Source organism: Ambystoma mexicanum, chromosome 6p, assembly GCF_040938575.1.
Source record: "Ambystoma mexicanum isolate Mex_15411 chromosome 6p, UKY_AmexF1_1, whole genome shotgun sequence".
In the NCBI taxonomy this organism is placed as follows: Eukaryota; Metazoa; Chordata; class Amphibia; order Caudata; family Ambystomatidae; genus Ambystoma; species Ambystoma mexicanum.
Genome location: NC_090935.1, coordinates 482,841,948 through 482,862,183, shown reverse-complemented (window position 1 = coordinate 482,862,183; position 20,236 = coordinate 482,841,948). Strand labels below are relative to the sequence as shown.

General features: G+C 47.6%; 1 protein-coding gene across 3 annotated transcripts in view; it reads left to right on the top strand.

Annotated features, from left to right (window-relative positions):
• SLC38A9 (solute carrier family 38 member 9) overlaps window positions 1–20,236 on the top strand; it is a 1,177,634-nt gene that overhangs the window by 1,047,459 nt on the left and 109,939 nt on the right. For all 3 annotated transcript variants that reach the window (XM_069627285.1, XM_069627284.1, XM_069627286.1), the window contains one exon: window positions 11,932–12,021. In XM_069627285.1, coding sequence (XP_069483386.1) covers window positions 11,932–12,021 — 90 coding nt within the window. The remainder of the gene's footprint in view (window positions 1–11,931; window positions 12,022–20,236) is intronic.

The window sequence follows — 20,236 nt, the reverse complement described above, 5'->3', positions numbered from 1 at the left end:
AAGAAGTCGCGCCTCTCATAGCCTCTGCTCCTGAACCGTTAAAGGGCCAATTAGCTCGGATTTCCGCACAGGGTAGAGCCGTGTCTGGTTGCATTTTGAAAGCAACCTTCGACGCCGCGGACATCGCAGGCAGATTGATAGCAGAAGGTACTGTTATCAAGAGACATGCGTGGTTACGGCAGTCTGGTTTTAAGACAGAAACTCAGGCATCATTGTTGGACAAACCGGTAGAAGCCGATCTGTTGTTTGGGAAGGCGGTCAAAGACGCACTGAAAAATGCCAAGGACGAATACGAGACACTCAAATCCCTTGGCCAGCTAACCAATAAACCCCCCAACCAGAGAGGGAATAGTAATTTTCGTCGCCCACGCGGCCAAAATTCCCAGAGAGGATCTAACTATTCCCAGGGGCAGGGTACACAGTGGAACAACAACCAACAGTCTACCCAGGGTTACGGCAGGGGTAATAGGAGAGGTTGTGGTAAAGGCAGAGGCAGCCCCAGCAAGGGAGGCGGCACGCCTCCACCAAAGCAGTGACGCTCAGTTCAGAGTCCCTTCTCACACAACCCCAGTAGGGGGACGCATTTCAAACTTCACCCAGGCTTGGGAAGGGATCACATCAGACAGATGGGTGCTGTCAACAGTATCCTCAGGGTACTGTATAGAACTACTACAGCGTCCCCGGAACCATCCTCCACGACAAAAAGTACACTCCCTAGAACATCAGAAAATTCTCCTCGAGGAGATCGCCATTCTGCTAGAAAAGGACGCGATAGAACTCGTCCAGGGACACCAGGTAAACAAGGGTATCTATTCAACTTACTTCCTTGTGACAAAGAAAGACTTGACAATGCGCCCAGTATTGGACTTACGGCCTGCCAACAAGTATGTCAAGCCCCAAACATTTCATATGACCACGCTACAAGAAGTAATCCCCCTCCTAAAAAAAGGGGGATTACTTGGCAACCTTGGATATGAAAGGTGCTTATTTTCATATTTCCATGCTCCCAGCGCACAGAAAATACTTGCGCTTCAAGGTGGACAGTCGCCACTACCAATTCAAGGTACTGCCCTTCGGGATAGCTTCAGCACCAAGGGTATTCACCAAGGTACTGGCGGTGGCGGCTGCACACCTACGCAGGGAGGCAATCCCAGTGTACCCTTATCTGGACGACTGGCTCATAACGGGGGAAACCCCAGGAATTTGCAGGACAAACATTCAGAGGACTATCGACCTCCTCCACGAATTAGGCTTCTCAATCAACGAGAAGAAGTCAAGCCTGGTGCCAAGCACCTCAAAACAATTCCTAGGAGCAATCCTAGATACACAGGAGGGGTTGACCTTTCCTTCAGAAGAAAGAATTCAGAATATACTACTGCAAATTCCGCATTATCAGTCCTGTCAACAAATAACGGTACGCAAGACAATGCGATTACTAGGCATGATGGCGTCATGCATTTACCTGGTCCCCCACGCGCGCCTGCGCATGCGTCCCATGCAGGGGAACAGTGCAGGAAACAGTGGTCTCAGGCAAGTGGTCAGTGGGACGATCTAGTGGTCGTTTCGCCAACACTGGCGCAAAGCCTACGCTGGTGGACAAGAGAGAATCTCGCAAAGGGAAAACCCTTTTACGATCCCGAAGTACAGGCAGTAGTTACTACAGATGCATGCCTGACGGGGTGGGGAGCTCACCATCTCCACCACACAGCTCAGGGTCTCTGGTCTCACTCAGTGGCCAGGAACCACATCAACCTGCTAGAGCTTCTGGCAGTATTCAGAGCGCTTCAGGCGTTCGAGCCCCATCTACTAAACCTGTCAGTGCAGATCCGGACGGAAAGCACTACAGCCATGTTCTACCTGAACAAGCAAGGAGGGACTCGCTCGCCAAATCTGTCCAAGCTTGCCCAGAAAATCTGGATATGGGCACTCAGACGGAACATCTTCCTGTCATCGCAACATGTTCCAGGGGAGCTCAATTCCCTAGCGGATGCTCTGAGCAGAGACTCCCTCCCAGAGGAACACAAATGGGTTCTTCACAGAGAGGTCGTAGAAGATCTCTTCTCTCAGTGGGGTTTCCCCACTATAGACTTATTCGCCACAAGCGAAAACAAACAATGCCCAGGATTTGCATCCAGGTTCCCCCAACCACACTCCCAGGGGAACGCCCTGTGGATGAACTGGTCAGGGATGTTTGCGTATGCGTTTCCACCAACTCCTCTCATCAGGAAAGTGGTTAACAAGATGAACAAGGAATCGATGACGCTCATCCTAGTTGCTCCTATGTGGGCGAGACAACCGTGGTTCCCACACCTACGCAGGATGGCGGTGTGCGAGCCCATCAAACTTCCAGCCTGGTACAACCTACTGTCCCAGCAACAAGGTCAAACAGTGCACCAGCAACCCAACTCAATGAACCTGGCAGCATGGCTCCTGAGGTCATAGAGTTTGGACATCTCAATTTGCCACAGAGATGTATGGACATCCTAAAGGAATCTAGGAAACCAAACACAAGGCACTGTTACTTTCACAAGTGGAAGAGGTTCGTTATCTGGTGCCAGAGTAGACAAATCAACCCGGTTGATTGCACTCCTTCCAACATTGTTACATACATGCTCCACCTGCTAGATGCAGGATTGGTTTTTATCTCACTGAAAGTACACCTGGCAGCCCTCTCGGCTTACACCACTTCCCATAGCAAGGTGTCGTGGTGGAAAGTACCAGTAGTTAAAGCCTTCATGGAAGGAGTAAAGAGACTTCCTCCTCCTATTTCAAACCCACCGCCAGGGTGGGACCTTAATGTGGTGCTAGCTAAGCTCATGGGGCTCCCCTTTCGAACCCGTGCATAAAAGCAGTCTCAAACACCTGACTTATAAAACGGCCTTCTTAGTAGCCATTACTTCTATAAGAAGGGTCAGTGAAATTCAGGCTCTGTCTGTGCAGGATCCCTTCTTTACTATCCATAAAGACAAACTGGTTTTACACACACACCCTAGGTTCTCACCTAAATTTATATCAAAATTCCATGTAAACCAGTCCATCGAGCTTCCGGCTTTCTTCCAGAACCCGCAAAGCTCGGCTGAGGTGAAACTACACACCCTAAATGTGCGTAGGGCGGTCCTCTACTATGTAAATAAAACCATACCGCTAAGAAAAACAGATCAACTGTTTGTCTCCGTAGCTACAGGCAGAGAGGGGGATCGCATCTCTAAAGGCGCCATCTCGAAGTGGATTATTAACTGTATCCAGCTGTGTTACTCACTCTCTGAAAAGACTCTGCCTTTTACGCCAAGGGCCCACTCTACTAGAGGCATTGGGGCCACTCTGGCTTTCATTGCAAATGTTCCCCTCGACACCATTTGCAAAGCAGCTACTTGGAGCTCTATTCACACTTTTACTCAGCATTACTGCATTGACACCCATTCCAAGACATATACACAAGTGGGACAAGCGGTTCTAAGACACTTATTTGCTCATGACCCTTCTCACATCCCACCTCCTTCTTCTGGTACTGCTCGCTAATCTATGCACAGCATGTGATCTAAGCAGATTCCACAAGCCTCAGAAGGGATACATTACTCACCGTAATCGTATTTCTGATGCTTGTATCTGCTTAGATTCACATGCGACCCACCCTTCCTCCCCTCCGAGAGAAGGCTTATGATTGCTTGTAGTCTTACCTTTCTGTCTATCTGCTTGGATTATCTGTACTCACGCTACTCCTCATGCTTCCTCATGTCCGAAAAATACAATCTGAGGATCCTAGACGCCTGAGGGATCTTGGGTACAGTGGACGTCACACTAGGGATAGTATTACTGGCACGCCCTGTGTTGACGCCCATTTTCGAGTTTCGAAAAACAAACTGTAATACTCCGCAGCTTCCACTAGATGTCGGCCTATGCACAGCATGTGAATCTAAGCAGATACAAGCATCAGAAATACGATTACGGTGAGTAATGTATCATGTAACTCCTTAAATGCTGAAACAGAAATCGTAGAAGTAGCTGAAGCTGTAACAAGCATTACTCAAGCCCACGGAGTGAACTTTATAAAAGTTAATCCTGCGCATGTAAGAACTGTACACCAGTGTTTTAAAGTTGTTCAATTCACTGTTACCCAAGAATCTTCCTCCAAAGCTGGAAAATGGCAAAACAACTTTGGGGTAGCCGTTGAAGGAGAGGTGTATACGCATCTGTGAAAGAGAGCTGGGTGTTTGTTCACAGAAGTGGCAGAGACTATTTGGAAGAAGTGATCTAGAAGCTAGAAGCAGATTCTATGGTAGCTGCAAGACAGGCAAATAGGCTACCCTTGCTCATGGCATAGAAGGAAGAGTTGCTTGCCAATCTGTGGAGGTAGAAGATGCCTTGTTGAAATTGCTTATCTTGAAGTTGCAGTTGGAGCAGCAAAATACCTAATCGCAGAAGTTGTATTAGAGCTAGCAGGACTGTGGCTGGCAACATTTTGTCAGAACTATAAAAGCTGGAAGAAGTAGCAGCTGAAACTGTGGGGCAAGGGAGCCTGCTCTCGCAGTTCTATCGCAGAATGGAGTAGCTGAGAGAGGAGCACACCTGAGGCAAAAGCATCCTGACAAACATTTTACATAAAACGCCGCAGATAAGTTGTCAAAGTGGAAGAGGTACTTTTGTGTTAAACTTAATCTATTCTTTCCTGGAAGGAAGTCATCCAGGATACTCCATTGGTGCTATCATTTTCTCTGTGGGAACTGTAAGGAAGAATATTTTAACCAAGCAAAGAAAAGACTTTTTCCATTGGATTTTATTTATGTGAATTTTTTGTTTCTTTGGAACTTTTCAAGACTTTGGTTAAGACTTTTTTGTTCCTGGTAGGAAATTGACTTTGGGACATTCCTGGGGGAGCAGGATCTGCCCAGGACCTCGAGGTCATCCAAGACACTGGGTGTTTGGTAACCTTTAATTTATGTTGCTTTGAATGTTTGTTTAGTGTGAGGGTTGATTTTGTGCATGCTAGGAGATTCTGCCATGATCTTAGAATAGGTAGGGAATCCCCTGGTAGGTAGAGTAGGCTTAGTTAGGATTTTAGTTATAATTTTGTTCATAATAAAAGGTAAAATCCTGAGAAGACTGTATTGAGTTGTGAGTCTGACATTCCTGACCCTGAACGGTCAAGTAGGATGAATATGGTTATGTATTGCAAGTGATTATTGCTGAGAGACCAGATAGGATAGGATGATGCTTTATCAGAGGTTGCTTCATAAGTGACCCAGTTCCACCTGAAAAGTTCTCTAAAGTGAATAGGAAGCCAATTAATTTGCCTTTAGATTTGTGACGATTCTTTTGCAATGGTGTGGTAATGTGGACTTCAATGCTTGAAGTGGGATGTAAAAATTAGGGCCGTAGGAGCTTAAGCTTTAGTTCAAGATATGAATTTGAGAATGTAGAGATAGCAGAAGGTGGAGACATAAGGGAGTGAACTGATACAAACGGGCAGGATTATTTTGTGAGCTGAGCTCATGAGGTGTGTCCTCAGCCATTTGTGTTCACAGTAACCAATTATACTGCTATGTGTTGTCCTCTTTCCTCCATACATATGGGAGTTCCTGTGGACTGGAGCTTCAGCACAGCAACATGCTCTTCCACTTTAAAAATGTGGAATTGGGGGTTCCCTTTCAATTTGCTGCAAGCCATTAAGGCCATACACCTCTATTTCGCTGAGAGTTAGATTGAATTTTGCTGGTCGCCCATCAAGGCCGATAAAAACTTTTAAGGGCCTGAAGCAGGGATGCCCATTGGCACCAGCCCTCAATCTGTTTATTTCACATCTGGGCGATATTTTGGGAAGAACACGATCCTTCCCGATGAGATTGAATAGAATGGCTCTGGGCTGGATGCTGAACACGGATAATCTGGTGCTTTTGGGCCATACACCGATTGGTTTGCAGCGCCAGCTCGACTTACTGCAAGTATATGTGGAAGGGAATGGTTTGAAGGTAAACTCAGTAAAATCGCAAATTTACATTTTTCAGTCATATCAGGGCAAAGGAAAGAGTGGCTTTGAATGGTGGTTAAATCAAGAGCCCTTACAGAAGGTGGAAACCTTCACGTGTTTGGGTATATATCTGAACACTAGCTTGAGAGACACTGTGAGAGAGAACGTTTTAAGAGCAACGGTCAACAGTCTGGCTGCTCAAGGGCTTACTCTATTGCGGCAGTATAGCTGTTACTCCTTGCTCCCCATCTTGGAATTTTTACAAAATGAGTCATGTCAACATTAACATTTGGAGCCAAAGCATCATTCGCACTTCCATTCAGAATATGGAGATCTTGGAGGGCATATTTGTGAATTTACATGAGAATATGGAATTGGATTGTTGGGAATGTTTGTTTCGTCATTTATATAATGTCAATGTCACTATAAATTCATTTGTTTATACTTGTCTAATATGGTAAAAGGTTTATAATAAGCCTTTTATATAATAATATATATATATATATTTTTTTTTAAATGTGACCACAGATGCGGGCTGCATGCGTGTAACGTGGCCACGCCATTGACTCCGCCTCCACTTGCTCCAAGTCCTCAGTCGCTTTCTCTGCATCGGATGGGTTGGACACCTTATGCAGTTTCTCTTCTTCAGTTTGCTGCTTCTCTGCAGTATCTTTTTCTTTTTCCCCGCACTGACCTTGGTTCCTTCTCCTTTTATGCCAGATGATTGCATGGGTTGTTACAGGTCTTTCTCAGTGACGGACCCTTAGACTATGTGGTTGGGGCCTCTTCACTGCTGCGATACCTGTGTACTCTGTGACGCACTTTCACAGAAGTCGCTGAAGCACTGGCGGGTGCACTGGGAGATCGTCCAGGAAGTAGGTAGCTTTGAGGAAGGTAGGCAAACCTTTTTTTTCCCCTCTGCAACCCAGTCAAGCAAATCCTTTCCGGGAGTAGACATGGTTGGAAAGGGTTGTCACAAGTCTAAGGCGCCTAGCCACCGCATCAGCAGGAGGCTGGTACCGGTGCTTGCACCAAGGCTCCTAAGGGATTTTAGGCTTAGATCAGAGGGGACTTTGTTCTCTGTGAGGTCTCACACTCTGGGCACTGGCCCCCATCAACCCCACCATCCTGAGGACCAACCTGGGCCTATCACTGTGTCACAAGAGTTTCTGGCGCCAGCAACTTTTGCACACCAATCCACTGAAGATTGCGAGGTTCCTGTGCCCCATCACCTTGATGTAGTTACGGGATACAAAGGCGCACCGTCTCCCTATGGTACCTGTATCAGGTTCAGAGACAAGGTGATGCCTCTGCAGCAGTGTTGCACACTACAGGAGCAGGTGACTTTGATAGTTATCTTCCCCTAGCCCCACTGTGTTTGCTGGTTCTTCCTCCTTTTTCGTTCAGAGTGGATTGGTCTCCCAGTGTTCGGGGGTTACTTGCCTCTTCTGCTTTCAATTCCCCAAAGCACCTGGGCCCCTAAGGGCTCTGCTTTGCCATCTTTTTGAGAGGTTTCAGGATCTCATTCACTCCAATTCTATGAAGCAATATTTTAAAGAGGGGAGTGTTCATGCCAGCCAAACCCCAGCTGCCATGGGTCGTTTGGTGAGCTGCAAGCCACTGTCCCCCAGGTATTAGGAGTGATCCTGTTCACCCCCCTCAGGTGTTAGCTCCATTACCACCACTTTTGTCACCAATTTCTCCACTGCAGCCTCCGCTGCTGAAGCATCCACCACCCAACTGCAGTCACTGCTAAAAGTATTACTTAGGGTTGTCCGGGGACACATGGATGTTGCCACAGATGAGACTTTTAATGCCTGGATGCCGGCGCTCATGTAATATTTGGATTTTCCGATACTGGATGTGCCTCAGACTGATCAAAAGAGTCCTTTTTTCCATGCTGTCTCTGAGATGTATTTATTTATTTGAATGTATAAAGTGCACAAAGCAGCCTGGGGCATCATGGCGCTGTTAAAGCAGTGCTTACTTAGTTACAAAGAAAATGACAGGACCACCTGTCTGTGGTTCTTAGTTACATTAAACCATAGCCAGACAGGTGAGAACAACAGTGAACATATACAGTCGACTAAACTAAGACACATATAACGACATTTGCAGAATCCATTTAATCCTGTGAGGGCAGAGAGTCCTGGGGGCGTGAGGACTAGAGAATCTTCGGATGAGCTAGTTGAAGAGTTCAGTTTTCAGCGGTTTGCGGAAGGCTGGATATGATGTCTTGTATCGAAGGGTTGGGAGGAGGGCGTTCAAATACTTGGGCACAAGGATCGTGAAGCAGGTCCCTCCTGCTTTGGCCCTTGTGAAGGTGGGGACTTTTAACTGGTTGGCCTGGTGTGAATTTATGGGTCTGGCTGATGTTGCTCTGGTGATTTTCTCTGTCAAGGGGGTGCTGTGAGTGAGAGACATGTGTGTGTTAAGGACAGCGTCTTGAAGAGTATTCTTTCTTTGACTGTCAGCCAGTGTGCTTTTTGTCAGGCTCTGGTGATGTGCTATCTTTTGGGGATACTGAGGGCAGCCCTGAATGCATTATTTTGAATCACTTGGAGTCGGTTCAGATTTTTGGTGGATGTGCCTGAAAATAAGAAGTTACAATAGTCTAATGTGGCTCCAATGTTGGCGTTGGCGATGGAGAGGCAATTTGCGGCGGATAAGTATGGTTTGACCGCATTTATTAGTTTAGCCATGAAGGCCGCTGAGGTGGCAGTGGCGCTGGCTTGGTACGTCATTGAGAGCATCGAGTCAATGTACACCCGAAGGGTTTTGACTGCTGCTGAGACCGGAATTTGGGAATTGTCAATGCTGAAGGAATTGTACTGTTCGTCTAGTTTGGTGAGCGTTTCGTTGGTGCCTATTATGAGGAGCTCCGTTTTATCCCCATTGAGACATAGCCCATTGGCTGCCATCCAAGCTTGAATGGTGGAGTAGATGTTACATAATGCTTCTGCCCATAAGAGCCAGTCAGGGGGATGAGCATTTGGGTATCATCAGCATAAATCGTGTAAGCTATGCTGAGATTGTCCAAGTCTTTGAAGAGCAGTAGGGTGAATAGATTGTTCAATGTCGGAGATGTGCAGGAGCCCTGTGGGACTCCTCAGTGTACGGTAGCAGGATTTGCACAAACTTGCTCTGAGAATACTTTCATGGCTCCCTCGTCAAGAAATGAGGTAACCCAGGCAGTAGCTTCTTCAGAGAATTGGTCTGTGTTAGTGAGTTGTCTGCAGAGGGTCGAGTGGTACACCACATCAAATGCTGCAGACAGGTCGAGGAGGAGGAGGAGGGCAGGCTTCCTTCATCCATTATTTCCCCTAGTTGGTTTTTAAGATCCAGAAGCGCAGTTTCAGTCCTGTGACCCGGGCGGAAACCTGCCTGCCTTTTCCCTAAGATGATGTTAGATTTTAGGAAATGTGGGATCTGATTGTAGGCAGCTTTGTCCAGGATTTTTAACAGAAAGGGTACAGTGTTGATGGGTCTATAGTTGTTTGTTGACTCTGGCTCTAGGGAAGGTTTCTTTAGGAGTGGGCGAACCCAAGCCTCCTTAGGGCATGCTGGGGCAGTGCTGACGGAGAAAGAGGCATTTATGAATGCGGTTAGGAATGGCGTTAGCGTCTGCACTATTATTGATGAGGTTAACCCGGGCAGATATCACCCTTACAATTGGATGGTTTAATGTTTTTCCGGATGGCAATTACTTCTACTTCAGACACATTTCTGAATGTAAAATGTTTTTCTTCTTCTGTGGAGTGAGGATTGACAGGTGGTAGGGTGGGCGGGTCCGACTTAGGTAGGGCAGTGGCATGTGCTTTGATTTTACTTTGTAGGCATTCAATATTATTGAGCATAGCAGACTGGATGCCCGAGCATCAGGATTGATCTTTTACGAGATATTGGATATTGGTGTCTGGGGATGCTAGTTCCTTAAACATGGCAAATAGTTCATTCAGATTTGGCATTGGTAATTCTTGAGTTATAGGAGGTGGATTTGGCTGCTATGATGCTTTTTTTGTAGTGGGTGGCAAGTTTCATGTATGCCAGTAGGGTGGTTTCCTCTGTGTTTGGCAATTTCTGAGCGCTATGAGTTTGAGGGAGCGGATTTCTTTAAGTTCAGTTGTGAACCAAGAATTGGAGTGAAGTTTTCTTTTCACTTTCTTTTTTCCCAGCGGGGCAATAGCATCTATTGCTTCTTTGATAGTCTGATTGTAGAGATCTGCCAAGGCCGTGGGGTCCTTGGAGAATGAGGGTTTATGGGCCGCAATCGATCGCTAGGGCAGAATATTGTTTTTTATTAGTTTACATGCACTTCAAGCGAGGGCAGGTGGCGAAGGATTGATTGGTGTCGTGGTTTTAAGGGTGGCAGGAAGAGAGAAGTGAATATGGTGGTGGTCAGTCCTTACAGAAATCTTAGAGGATTTCTAGGCACCATGCAATGGAGAAATAACCATTCTGCAAGTTTTTTTCATGGCTAGCGTAGTGCTTACTTCATTACATTGTTGGTTGTCTAGATGCCCTTGGCTAATTGGTACACCATTGCAGCCACATATTAGCCACAGACTAATGATCCTAGCAAACGTTTATTGTGTATGGATTTGTTCTGAATATAACATTTTGTGTTAACCCATTTTGCTTCACATACGGACATGTTTAGCCTTTAAAACCTTCCTCTAGCCCTAAAATATCAGAAACCCACCTGACACAGCATCCTACCAGATCTCCCTGACACTCAATTTTATTCATTCCCGTCAAAGTTCAAGAGATAGGATACAGCATGTATTCTTTGACTTTAGGTTCCAGAGTTGTGAACTGCATCAGTTTGTTCTACTTTTGTTGTCATTTTGGTTATGTCCTTTTTTCAATATTTGATTTTTATTTTGGCCTCCTCATGAGCCTCCTTAGGTGGCATTATCGCTAAACTGGAGGAAATACTGATATTAAAATAATTGTACATGAAGCACTTTAATCCAAAAGGTATATGTTAGTTTACTCAAAAGCCTATGTGTTATTAAAATGATGGATCATTTTGTATTTATGAGCTTTAATAATAATTTGAACTGGAATACTGTGCACAATGACAAGAAAACTTGGTAGGTTATTGTCCTAGCCAATGGGGTGGATTTTGTAGACCATTAAGGTGAAGCTGTATAGTGGACGAGGTCGTATAGTGATTGGTGACAATGGCAGTCAAGAGGTCCTTGGGCACGGTTCCTAGTTCCTAGTCATAGAAGCTTAATTTTGGAGGTGTAGCCTTATGCCAATGGCATATACTAGGCAGACCCTACTAGGAGGAGGCTATTGGCTGATACCAGGTCAAGCGATTGGACTGATGAGCCACTCATCAGTATGCAAAGCAAGAAATGCTAAGTTCAGATTAGGTACATGGAAGGGATGTCATGCCTAGCTACAGGAAACGCTATAGAGCGGTAAAGTAAGATCAGATTAGGCAAGAGATATTTCAGGTGCGCTATGAGCTAGTTGGAAACCATCTAAGGGAGGTTTTAGTAGAGAACATTCAATGGAATATGGACTAGAACGGTGTTCCAAGGTTGTGTAGCCAAGTAGTCAGGGGTGCAGTCGAAGACCTCACCCTCCAAAGTTTCGGAATGATGGGTTAGTAGAGAGACTGGCTGGTAGTTGGAAAATGTGCAAATGCTGGCAAAAATTGTATAATTGGGGGGACTGACTTAGTCTTGCAGCAGAATAGATAGGTTTCTGTAGGGTGGAGAACAGTACAAATGTTGGAAAGGTGGGCAGGAATGAGCAAGGACATTACTTTGACTGTCTTCAATGTAAAGTAGTCATTCATTGCAAAGGATGGCTGTATTGAGGATCAGAGCCAGCTCAACTGCAGAGGTTGGAGAAACACTTGATGGTTCCTGAAGACAGTATATTATGCTGGATTTTGATTAAGTTAAAATCTGTCAATTAATGGTATTGTTCTTCTTTACCCTTTGCAGCTTTTTCCATGTGTTGTTTCTAAACGTAGCCATTGTGGGCAGTGGTGTGCTAATGGCAGAATTCTATCCGAACATCGGCGGCATCATAAGGTACAGATTGCAGTTGTTCTTAAGCATAATTAAATTGCACATTAATAGGAAGTAACTTTTTTTTAACATTGTGTCTTTGTTTCTTTGCACTCTATATTATTTCATTAGCTGTATAATTTCCGATATCTCATGGGAGTTTGTTTGTTTGTTTGTTTAATATATTTGTAAAGCGCTCCAGACCCAGGGGTGTATGGGCGCTTAAGAATATGGTTACAGAATACAGGTTAAACATATAGTACAGTTATATAATTTACAAATACAGTTTTTATACAGTTACAATTTGCATAGGAGATATACAATGGCAATAATATGTACACAAGAATGATACAGAGGCTAGTGCCCACAGACGCATGGAGGTAGCGAAAGAGAGCTGGAAGGGGTCAGTGTATGAGGTGTTCTGATTTGCCTATGGTGGGGGTTAGTTTTTATTCAGTAGCCAGGTGATAACCTGGGTTCTGAATGGTTGAAAGGTAGAGATGGTTTTGAAGTCAAGTGGAAGTGTATTCCACAGTTGGGAGGCTAGAACCGGGAAGCTGGTTCCTCCGGCTCGTTTTAGGGTGTATTTGGGCACCATCAGGCATAGTGTGTTGGTGGATCTGGTAGTTCTGATATTAGGTTCAAGGTGAATTTATTGGTTGGATAGGGAGGGCCAAGGTGGTTCAAGGCTTTGTAGATGAGACATAAGGTTTTTAGGTCCATTTTGTTGTTGGATGGATAGCCATTTACATGATTTTCTGATAGCAGAGATATGTTCTCTTCTGGGAATATTAAGCACAGCTCGGAGTGCGTTGTTTTGGAGGACCTGCAGTTTGTTAATTATGGATTTGTTTGCGCCTGCATATAAGCTGTTGCAGTAGTCTAGTTTGGACTGTATGAGTGCTCTGGCTAATATGAGGCAGCTGCTAGTGGGGAGTAGAGGTCTGCAAGCCCTTATCAGCTTACCTGTGTAGGCAGTGGCTGAGGCGGTCATGTTGATTTGTTTAGAGAGGTTGGTGTAGGTGTCTAGATAGAAACCGAGGGTTTTTACACTTTTGGCAATGAGTATGCTGTTTCCGTCGATAATACTGCTGATGTAGCTGGGGCCGAGTTTCGCGAGGGTGTTAGGGGAGCCGACCAGGAGCAGTTCCGTCTTATCATTCAGGCAGAGGCCGTGTGTGGCCATCCATGCCTGAATGATGGTGAAGACTTTGTTGATTCGGCAGACATCGGAGTTGTAGTTACCTGATAGGGTTAGGAGTATCTGGGTGTCATCAGCATAGTTGGTGTAGGTGACACCCAGATAGTCCAGTTTGTCGAAGAGGGGCTTTGTAAATATGTTATACAAAGTAGGTCAAACACATGAACCTTGTGGGACACCGCATGCGATGGGTATTGGGTCGGCCGCTGCTAGTGGTGAAAAGACACGCATGGTCTTGTTAGAAAGGAAAGATTGGATCCATGTGACCACTGAGTAGGAGAAGTGAGCAGCCGATGACAGGTGGTTACATAGGATTTTGTGGTCGACCAGGTCAAAGGCTGCAGAGAGGTCCAAGAGAAGGAGGATGGCAGCCCTGCCCTTATCTTTGAGTTTGTCGATCTGACTTTTAAGATCAACAAGGGCCGTTTCTGTTCTGTGTTGAGGTCGAAAGCCAGACTGACGGATTCCTAATAATTCGTTAGATTCTAGGTAGTCCTGAATTTGTAAATAGGCAACTCTATCAAGGATTTTTAGTAAGAACGGGACAGTGGTGATAGGTCTATAGTTAGTAGGTATAGCCGGGTCGAGAGTTTGCTTTTTTAAAAGTGGGAGGACCCAAGATTTTTTTAAATTACTTGGGACTGCATTGCTGGTGAAGGACAGGTTTATTAGTTTGGTGATGAAGGGGGATAGATCCCTAGCTGCATCTTTTATGATCTGAGCGGGGCAACTATCCCCTTTACAGTTTGAAGGTTTCAGGAGGCTATCATTTTTTGTACTTCAGGTACAGTTAACTTTTTGAATGTAAAACCTGAGTTGGTATCAGTGGGCGATTGTAGGGTTAGGTTGGAGTTTGGGCCATTGGAGAGTTCTCCAGCATGGGTTCTGGCATGGATTCACATGCTCATGAATATCCCCCGTCGTCAGGCCGGGAATCCTCGGTAAAGAAAAAATCTGTTTGTTTTGTTTCTGAACTGTCTTTCTACTAATAACCAATCACTGGTCTCTGGGTCATACTGCCCCCAGCCAATGACTGCCCTCTACCTAAGCCCCTCCTCTGGCAGCCATCTTCAGATTTTTACCACACGTTCAAGTGTTGGGAGTCCTCGTGCTATAGCTCTCGAGCTTTTACTGCGTTTTCGTGCTTTTTTCAAAGAGATTTTCTAATTTTTTCGGTTAAATCGAGCCTCAAGCTCCACCGTTCTACTTCCGATCAATGGGTACCCATTTTGGAATTTTCTACGTCCCTCAAGGGTGAAGTTTTCATCGAGTTAAGCTTCTTGGAGGATCCAGAAAATCCGAGGCCTACCTTGGACATGGCCCAGGACAAGGGAAGCTTGACGCCGGATCCAAGCTATTCAGGAACTGCCCTGGATGCGGGTTACAGAATGTTTTCAAGGAGGACGAGCATTCGAGATGTCTCTACTGCCTTCATGAGGACAAGACGCAAATGGAGAAGGACTGTGCGTCTGCAAGAACCTATCGCAACGGACCATGAGGGATCGTCGTACCCGCCTCGGCAGCTGGCTGGAGAAGGGCTCAGCAGGTGAGAAGAAGAAAAGGTCAGAGCAGTCTTCTAAGTCCTGTGAGGGCGCCCCGGCGACGGGGGCCCAACAGAAGGCTAAGCACCGCAAGTCCACGGGCACCAGGAGCGCCGAACGGTCGGGCTCTTCGGCTGCCAGGCAGGGCGCGCCTTCCCCGGCACCATCAACCACGAGCCAACGCTCTGGTTCGGGGAAGAGGAAATCCGAGAACCCGGGTAAGCTTCTGGAGAGACCCTGGTCGATCTCGAAGGGAGCCGAGGGGGAGCGAGGCGGTGACCCTCCCCCCAAGGTGAAGGCCCTGGACGCACCTAAGGTGGTGAGGGCCCTGATCCAACCGGCGAATGCCTCTATCGAGGGAATCGCAGCGGCCCTGGCGAAGCCGGCGGAGACTACACCAGTGGAGGCGACCTCGGGGCCCAGAGTTTCCGTGCCACGGCAGAGTGAATCCTCTTTCCAGCCCATCGACAAGACCCCCTTGAAGACCCCGGTGGAAAAAGGGGGGGGCCCGGTGGCCATTACGGACACGGATTCAGCCTCTGAGGAGGAGCTGGTGGAAGCCGTGAAGGGCCTCAACGAGAGGTTCGAGGAGGTACGATCCCATTGGAGAGATCCTGCTGATGTGATCAAAGAAAGCGACGAGGGCGACGACTAAGGCCCAGTGGAGGAGCAGCCATCCCGCCCGTCGCAGCCATTGCCCGAGCCTCAGGACAGCTCGGCTGCCATTTTGTTGGCAATCCAATCCTTATGCACCGAGATAAGGACGAGATTACCACGAACCCCGGCGGAGGATACAGAACCAGGACCGTCGGGAAGCCCTCCGAACAAGCGGAGGAGAGTCCACCCTACCCTGCCCTTCGTGCCCACAAGGATTGTGGAGCCCTCATCCCCCTCGCCAGACCCCCGAGATGACACGGCGATGGATACAGCGGCAGGGACGGATGACGATGGTGGTGACGACGGGACGGACCTTCCATCACCACCCCTTCGGGCTTCTCCTCCCGACGAAATTGTCTCTTTCCGCGCCATGATTGCCAGGGCCTCTACCAACGACGGGAGGCCAAGAGAAAGACGGTCCTCGCAGTACCGTTACTCGACGATAGCTGGGACGAGGGACTTGCCGTCCTGAAGAACCTTCCACGTCGCCCGCCAAGAGGGACCGGTATGAGAAGAAGTACCGGGTCCCCGACGCTGCCCCCTTGTGCCTCAGGGCCCAGCCTACACTGGATTCGGTCGGCTCAGCAGCGGGCAAGAAGAAAGCGGCGGGTGCGGCGGCTTCAACCTCCACTTCCCCACCGGACGGCGAGGGAAAGAAATTGGATGCCATGGGGTGACGAGTGATCTCGTCGGCAGCGACAACAATTAAGGCGGCCAATGCCTTAGCGATTGTGGCCCGTTACGACAGGGAGTTTTGGTACAAGATAGCTCCCCTGCTGGACTTCCAACCAGACGACAAGAGGGCGGAGGCCCTAGAGATTCTGCAGGAAGGTGAGGTGGCGTCGAACCACGCCATAACAATGGCAACGGACATTGCCGACACCAGATTTCGCCAGTTAGGCAACAGTGTTTGCATTCCACAACGAGGATGGCTCAAGGCGACGGACTTCCATCAAGACGTTCAGATCAGGGTATTGGATATGCCGTTCGACGGCAACAACCTGTTTGGAAAGGAGGTAGATGAGTCGCTCCAGGCCATCAAGACAGACACTGAGACAGCCCGAGCCCTGGGAGTCCTACGACGACGACGGCCCTTTTGGAGCACCGGAGGCAGACAAGGGGCCTCCAAGGGATCCAGGGGTGGCTCCTCTGCGTACCGCCAGGCAGCCCGCTGCTCGCCCCAGGAGGCCTACAGAGGTCGTGGCAAACAAGGAGGATCTCGCCGTCGTCGTCAAGGAGGCCAAGGCGGAAAGGCCACTTCCAAACAAGACTGAACCGGCCGTATTTGTGAACTTTGGACCTGTGAACCAAGGGAAAGCTCTCTCGAAGGCTTCCATTTCCAGATGGCTCTCCGGCTGCATCATGCACTGTCATTGGTTGGCCAACCAACCGTTGCCCGGCCGTCCGAGAGCCCATTCGACTAGAGCAATCGCTGCTACTACGGCGTTCTTGTCTGGTGTGCCCCTGCTGGACATCTGCAGGGCTGCTACGTGGAGGTCGACGCACACATTCACGAGATTCTACTGCGTCGACCGGTATTCCAGGGAGGAGTCCAGAGTCGGCCAAGCAGTCCTGTGCAACCTGTTCGCCTGAAGGTGGGCCTGGTGAGGAGGTAAGAGTTGCTTAATGTTGAGTTTATGTAATGCTTAAAGTTGATCCGTTTGCCACCTCCCGTGGTTGTGCATGTGTGTACTGCTATGTATTCTTATATTCATGAGCATGTGAATCCATGCCAGACCCCATGCTGGAGAAGGAACAAGTTACTTACCTGTAACTGTTGTTCTCCAGCATGGGTCTGGCATGGATTCACATGCGAACCCACCCGCCTACCCCTCTGCGGCTCTTCTCTTGGTCCTACTGCCACTTCACATGCTACCAAATCTGAGGATGGCTGCCAGAGGAGGGGCTTAGGTAGAGGGCAGTCATTGGCTGGGGCAGTATGACCCAGAGACCAGTGATTGGTTATTAGTAGAAAGACAGTTCAGAAACAAAACTTATTTTTTCTTTACCGAGGATTCCCGGCCTGACGACGGGGAATATTCCTGAGTATGTGAATCCATGCCAGACCCATGCTGGAGAACAACAGTTACAGGTAAGTAACTTGTTCCTTGTTGTTGTTTGTTTTCAATTTTAGTTTGGAGCCCTGTGATTTTGTTGGCGAGGGCATTCTGGATGGCCGTACACCAGGGTTTATCCTTGGTAAAGGTATCTGTGGGTGGGAGGAATAGGGTTTTTAAGTTCCTTTAAGATGTTGAATAGTTCTCTAGTGGTGGATCCTGCCTTGGTAATCCTGGAATTAAAGGTTTCTTTTTTTGCACTAATTATCTCAGTTTTATAGAGAGCGGTGATATTAGTAGGATTAGTTCTATTTTCTGATGAGGGAACTGTTTTCCACAGTGTTTCAAGTTTACTTTTTCTTTGTCTGAGTAGTTTGAGTTCAGGGGTGTACCAAGAGTTCAAGTGTGCTTTGGGTTTCCCTTTGCGCATCTTTAGTGGGGCAATGAGGTCAATAGCTTTGGACATGAATTCATTGTAGGTGTTGACCAGCAGGTTCAAATTAGCTGTGGGTGGTAATGCGTTGAGCGTGGGGAGTACCAGGGGTAAAAGAGCTTCAGCTGTAATGTTACGCTTGTTCCTCGTTGGGCAGGCAGGTGCAAGAGGAGGTTTTTAGGCACTAGGTTATTGATATTGATATCAAGCGAAAGGAGGTGGTGATCTGTCCAGACAAGGCGTAGGGGGTCCTTGAGGGTAATGTTGCAGTTAAGAGCAGTTACCCAGTCGAGAGTCCTTCCTTTCGAGTGTATGGGTTGGGAGCAGAGCTGTGTGAGGCCGTGCTCAGTTAGCACGTTGGCCAGGGAGGTGGCTGGGGTGTCGTTGGGGTCATTCTACCCGAGGTTGAAGTTCCCAAGGATGATGATTTGTGCTGAAGGTTTGGAGCTCTCAGCTACTAGGGATGTGATATCTTCTTCGAAGGATCCAGGCGGGCCAGGAGGCCTGTATATTAGGTTCACCATAATTGTGCTCTTGGGGGATGTTTGAAGTTTGACTGTGAGATGCTCACATGATTTTAGTGGAGAAGAGGGGGCTAGTCTAATGTTGAGAGAGGATTTAAAGATAATGGCTACACCACCTCCACGAGCGTTAGGTCTATCGGCTCTGAGGATGGAGTAGTTGTGGGGAATAGCTAGGAATAGAGATGGGCCTGCAGCGTCATGCAACCAGGTTTCTGTCACTGCAAGGAAATCAAGGTTGTTGGTCAGGATGTCAGCGGTTTCTATGGAATGGGCGACTAGTGATCTAACATTTAGAAGTGCTCCTTTTAAGGGAGGTGGGTTAGAATTGTTAGAAACTAGATTCTGGTTATTGGTCTTGGTGTGAGGTTTAGTCGGTTTGTTGCTATTCCTATGGGCGGATCTGGTGCCTAGTCTGTTACGCTCAGTCAGGTCGAAAGTTGTGGTGTGTGTGTCTGCTTGGGTGTTAGTGCTAATTGGGCTGTTATCACGAGCAGGGCGTGATGAGTTTTGGCTGGGGTCGTGCCATTTGGGACTATTGGTGTTGCTGTTAGCATGGGTGACATATGCGTGAGTGCTACCATAGGTAGGATTGTCGTGTTGGGAACCTTGTGGGAAGGCGGCGTGGTGGGCAAAAACGGTGTGGGGCAGGCGATCGGGTAGTGCCTAGGGCAGGCCAGTCTAGCTGGCCATCTTTGTAGACTATGTAGTTATTACCACTACAAGGTACACTGTTATGCACGACACAGAATGGGAACATGATCAAGAAGATGCAGAGTAGCATGGTGTTGGCAATGTGACAGAGGTGCAGCGCAGGGATTAGCAGTATGGCATCAATAGCATAAGGTCAGACCAATACAGATGACATCAGTGTGGGGTCAGGCCTATGCCAAGTGACGGCCGTAGCATGGGGCAGACTAATACAATGTGGGAGCAAAAGCAAAGGACCGAATTGGCATCAATTATCAAAGTGGCACATCGATGCAGTATGACAACAGTAGCGTATGGTCAAGCCAGTACAAGGGTATCAACAAGTAAGTTTAGCGAAGTGGTACAACTGAGCATACCCTGTAATGAGTGGGCGTTATACAGAGCAAGGGCATAGGCAACTAGTTTGGATCAAAGCTAATGTAACAATACATACATATTTGCAGAAGAAATATGTGTGACACATAGTAAGTGGTACTATTCTAAGCAGATCTGTGGATATTGTGCAGATAACAAAATCGGAGTTAATACAGTATTAGGTGCAAATGACTACTATGCTTGTGAGTTGATTTAGGCAAGGTATGTTGTGAGCAATGTATGCACGATCAGATAGCATTGTAGTTCATAGCAACTTACTTTGGTAAAGGCATCATCATTCATAACGGGCATTTCGTTATGCGTTGCAGGCGTATCACATGTAGAGTACACAAACTACTGGTGCTACACAGGGGCAGGCAGCCGTAACACATGGGACTCTTTAAGTGCGTGCGGGGAGGTGTTTGCACTGCCGGCCGTTCGGAGAGCGTAACAAATGCATGAGGTGGGATAGCTTGCATGGGCGTTCGCTCGGGGTGTGCAGTAGGCTGATGTTGGGAAAGAGTCAGAGCAGGACAGGAAGGTGGCGTGGCAGAGGGGAGTTTATGGGTCCGGACAACGGGGGATTTTCAGGATAGTTGTAGGCGCGAAGAGTTCTGTTGCTGTAGTGGAGTCAAGGGAGCGTTTTGCAGGACAGGTTAGTTTGTATTATGCCCTTTGCGCCCTGTGGCGAACAGGGGGAAAACAGGGCCTTACCTCTCGTGGGCTTTCTCACGAGGGGGCCGGCTTCCGCCTCCTGGCAGATG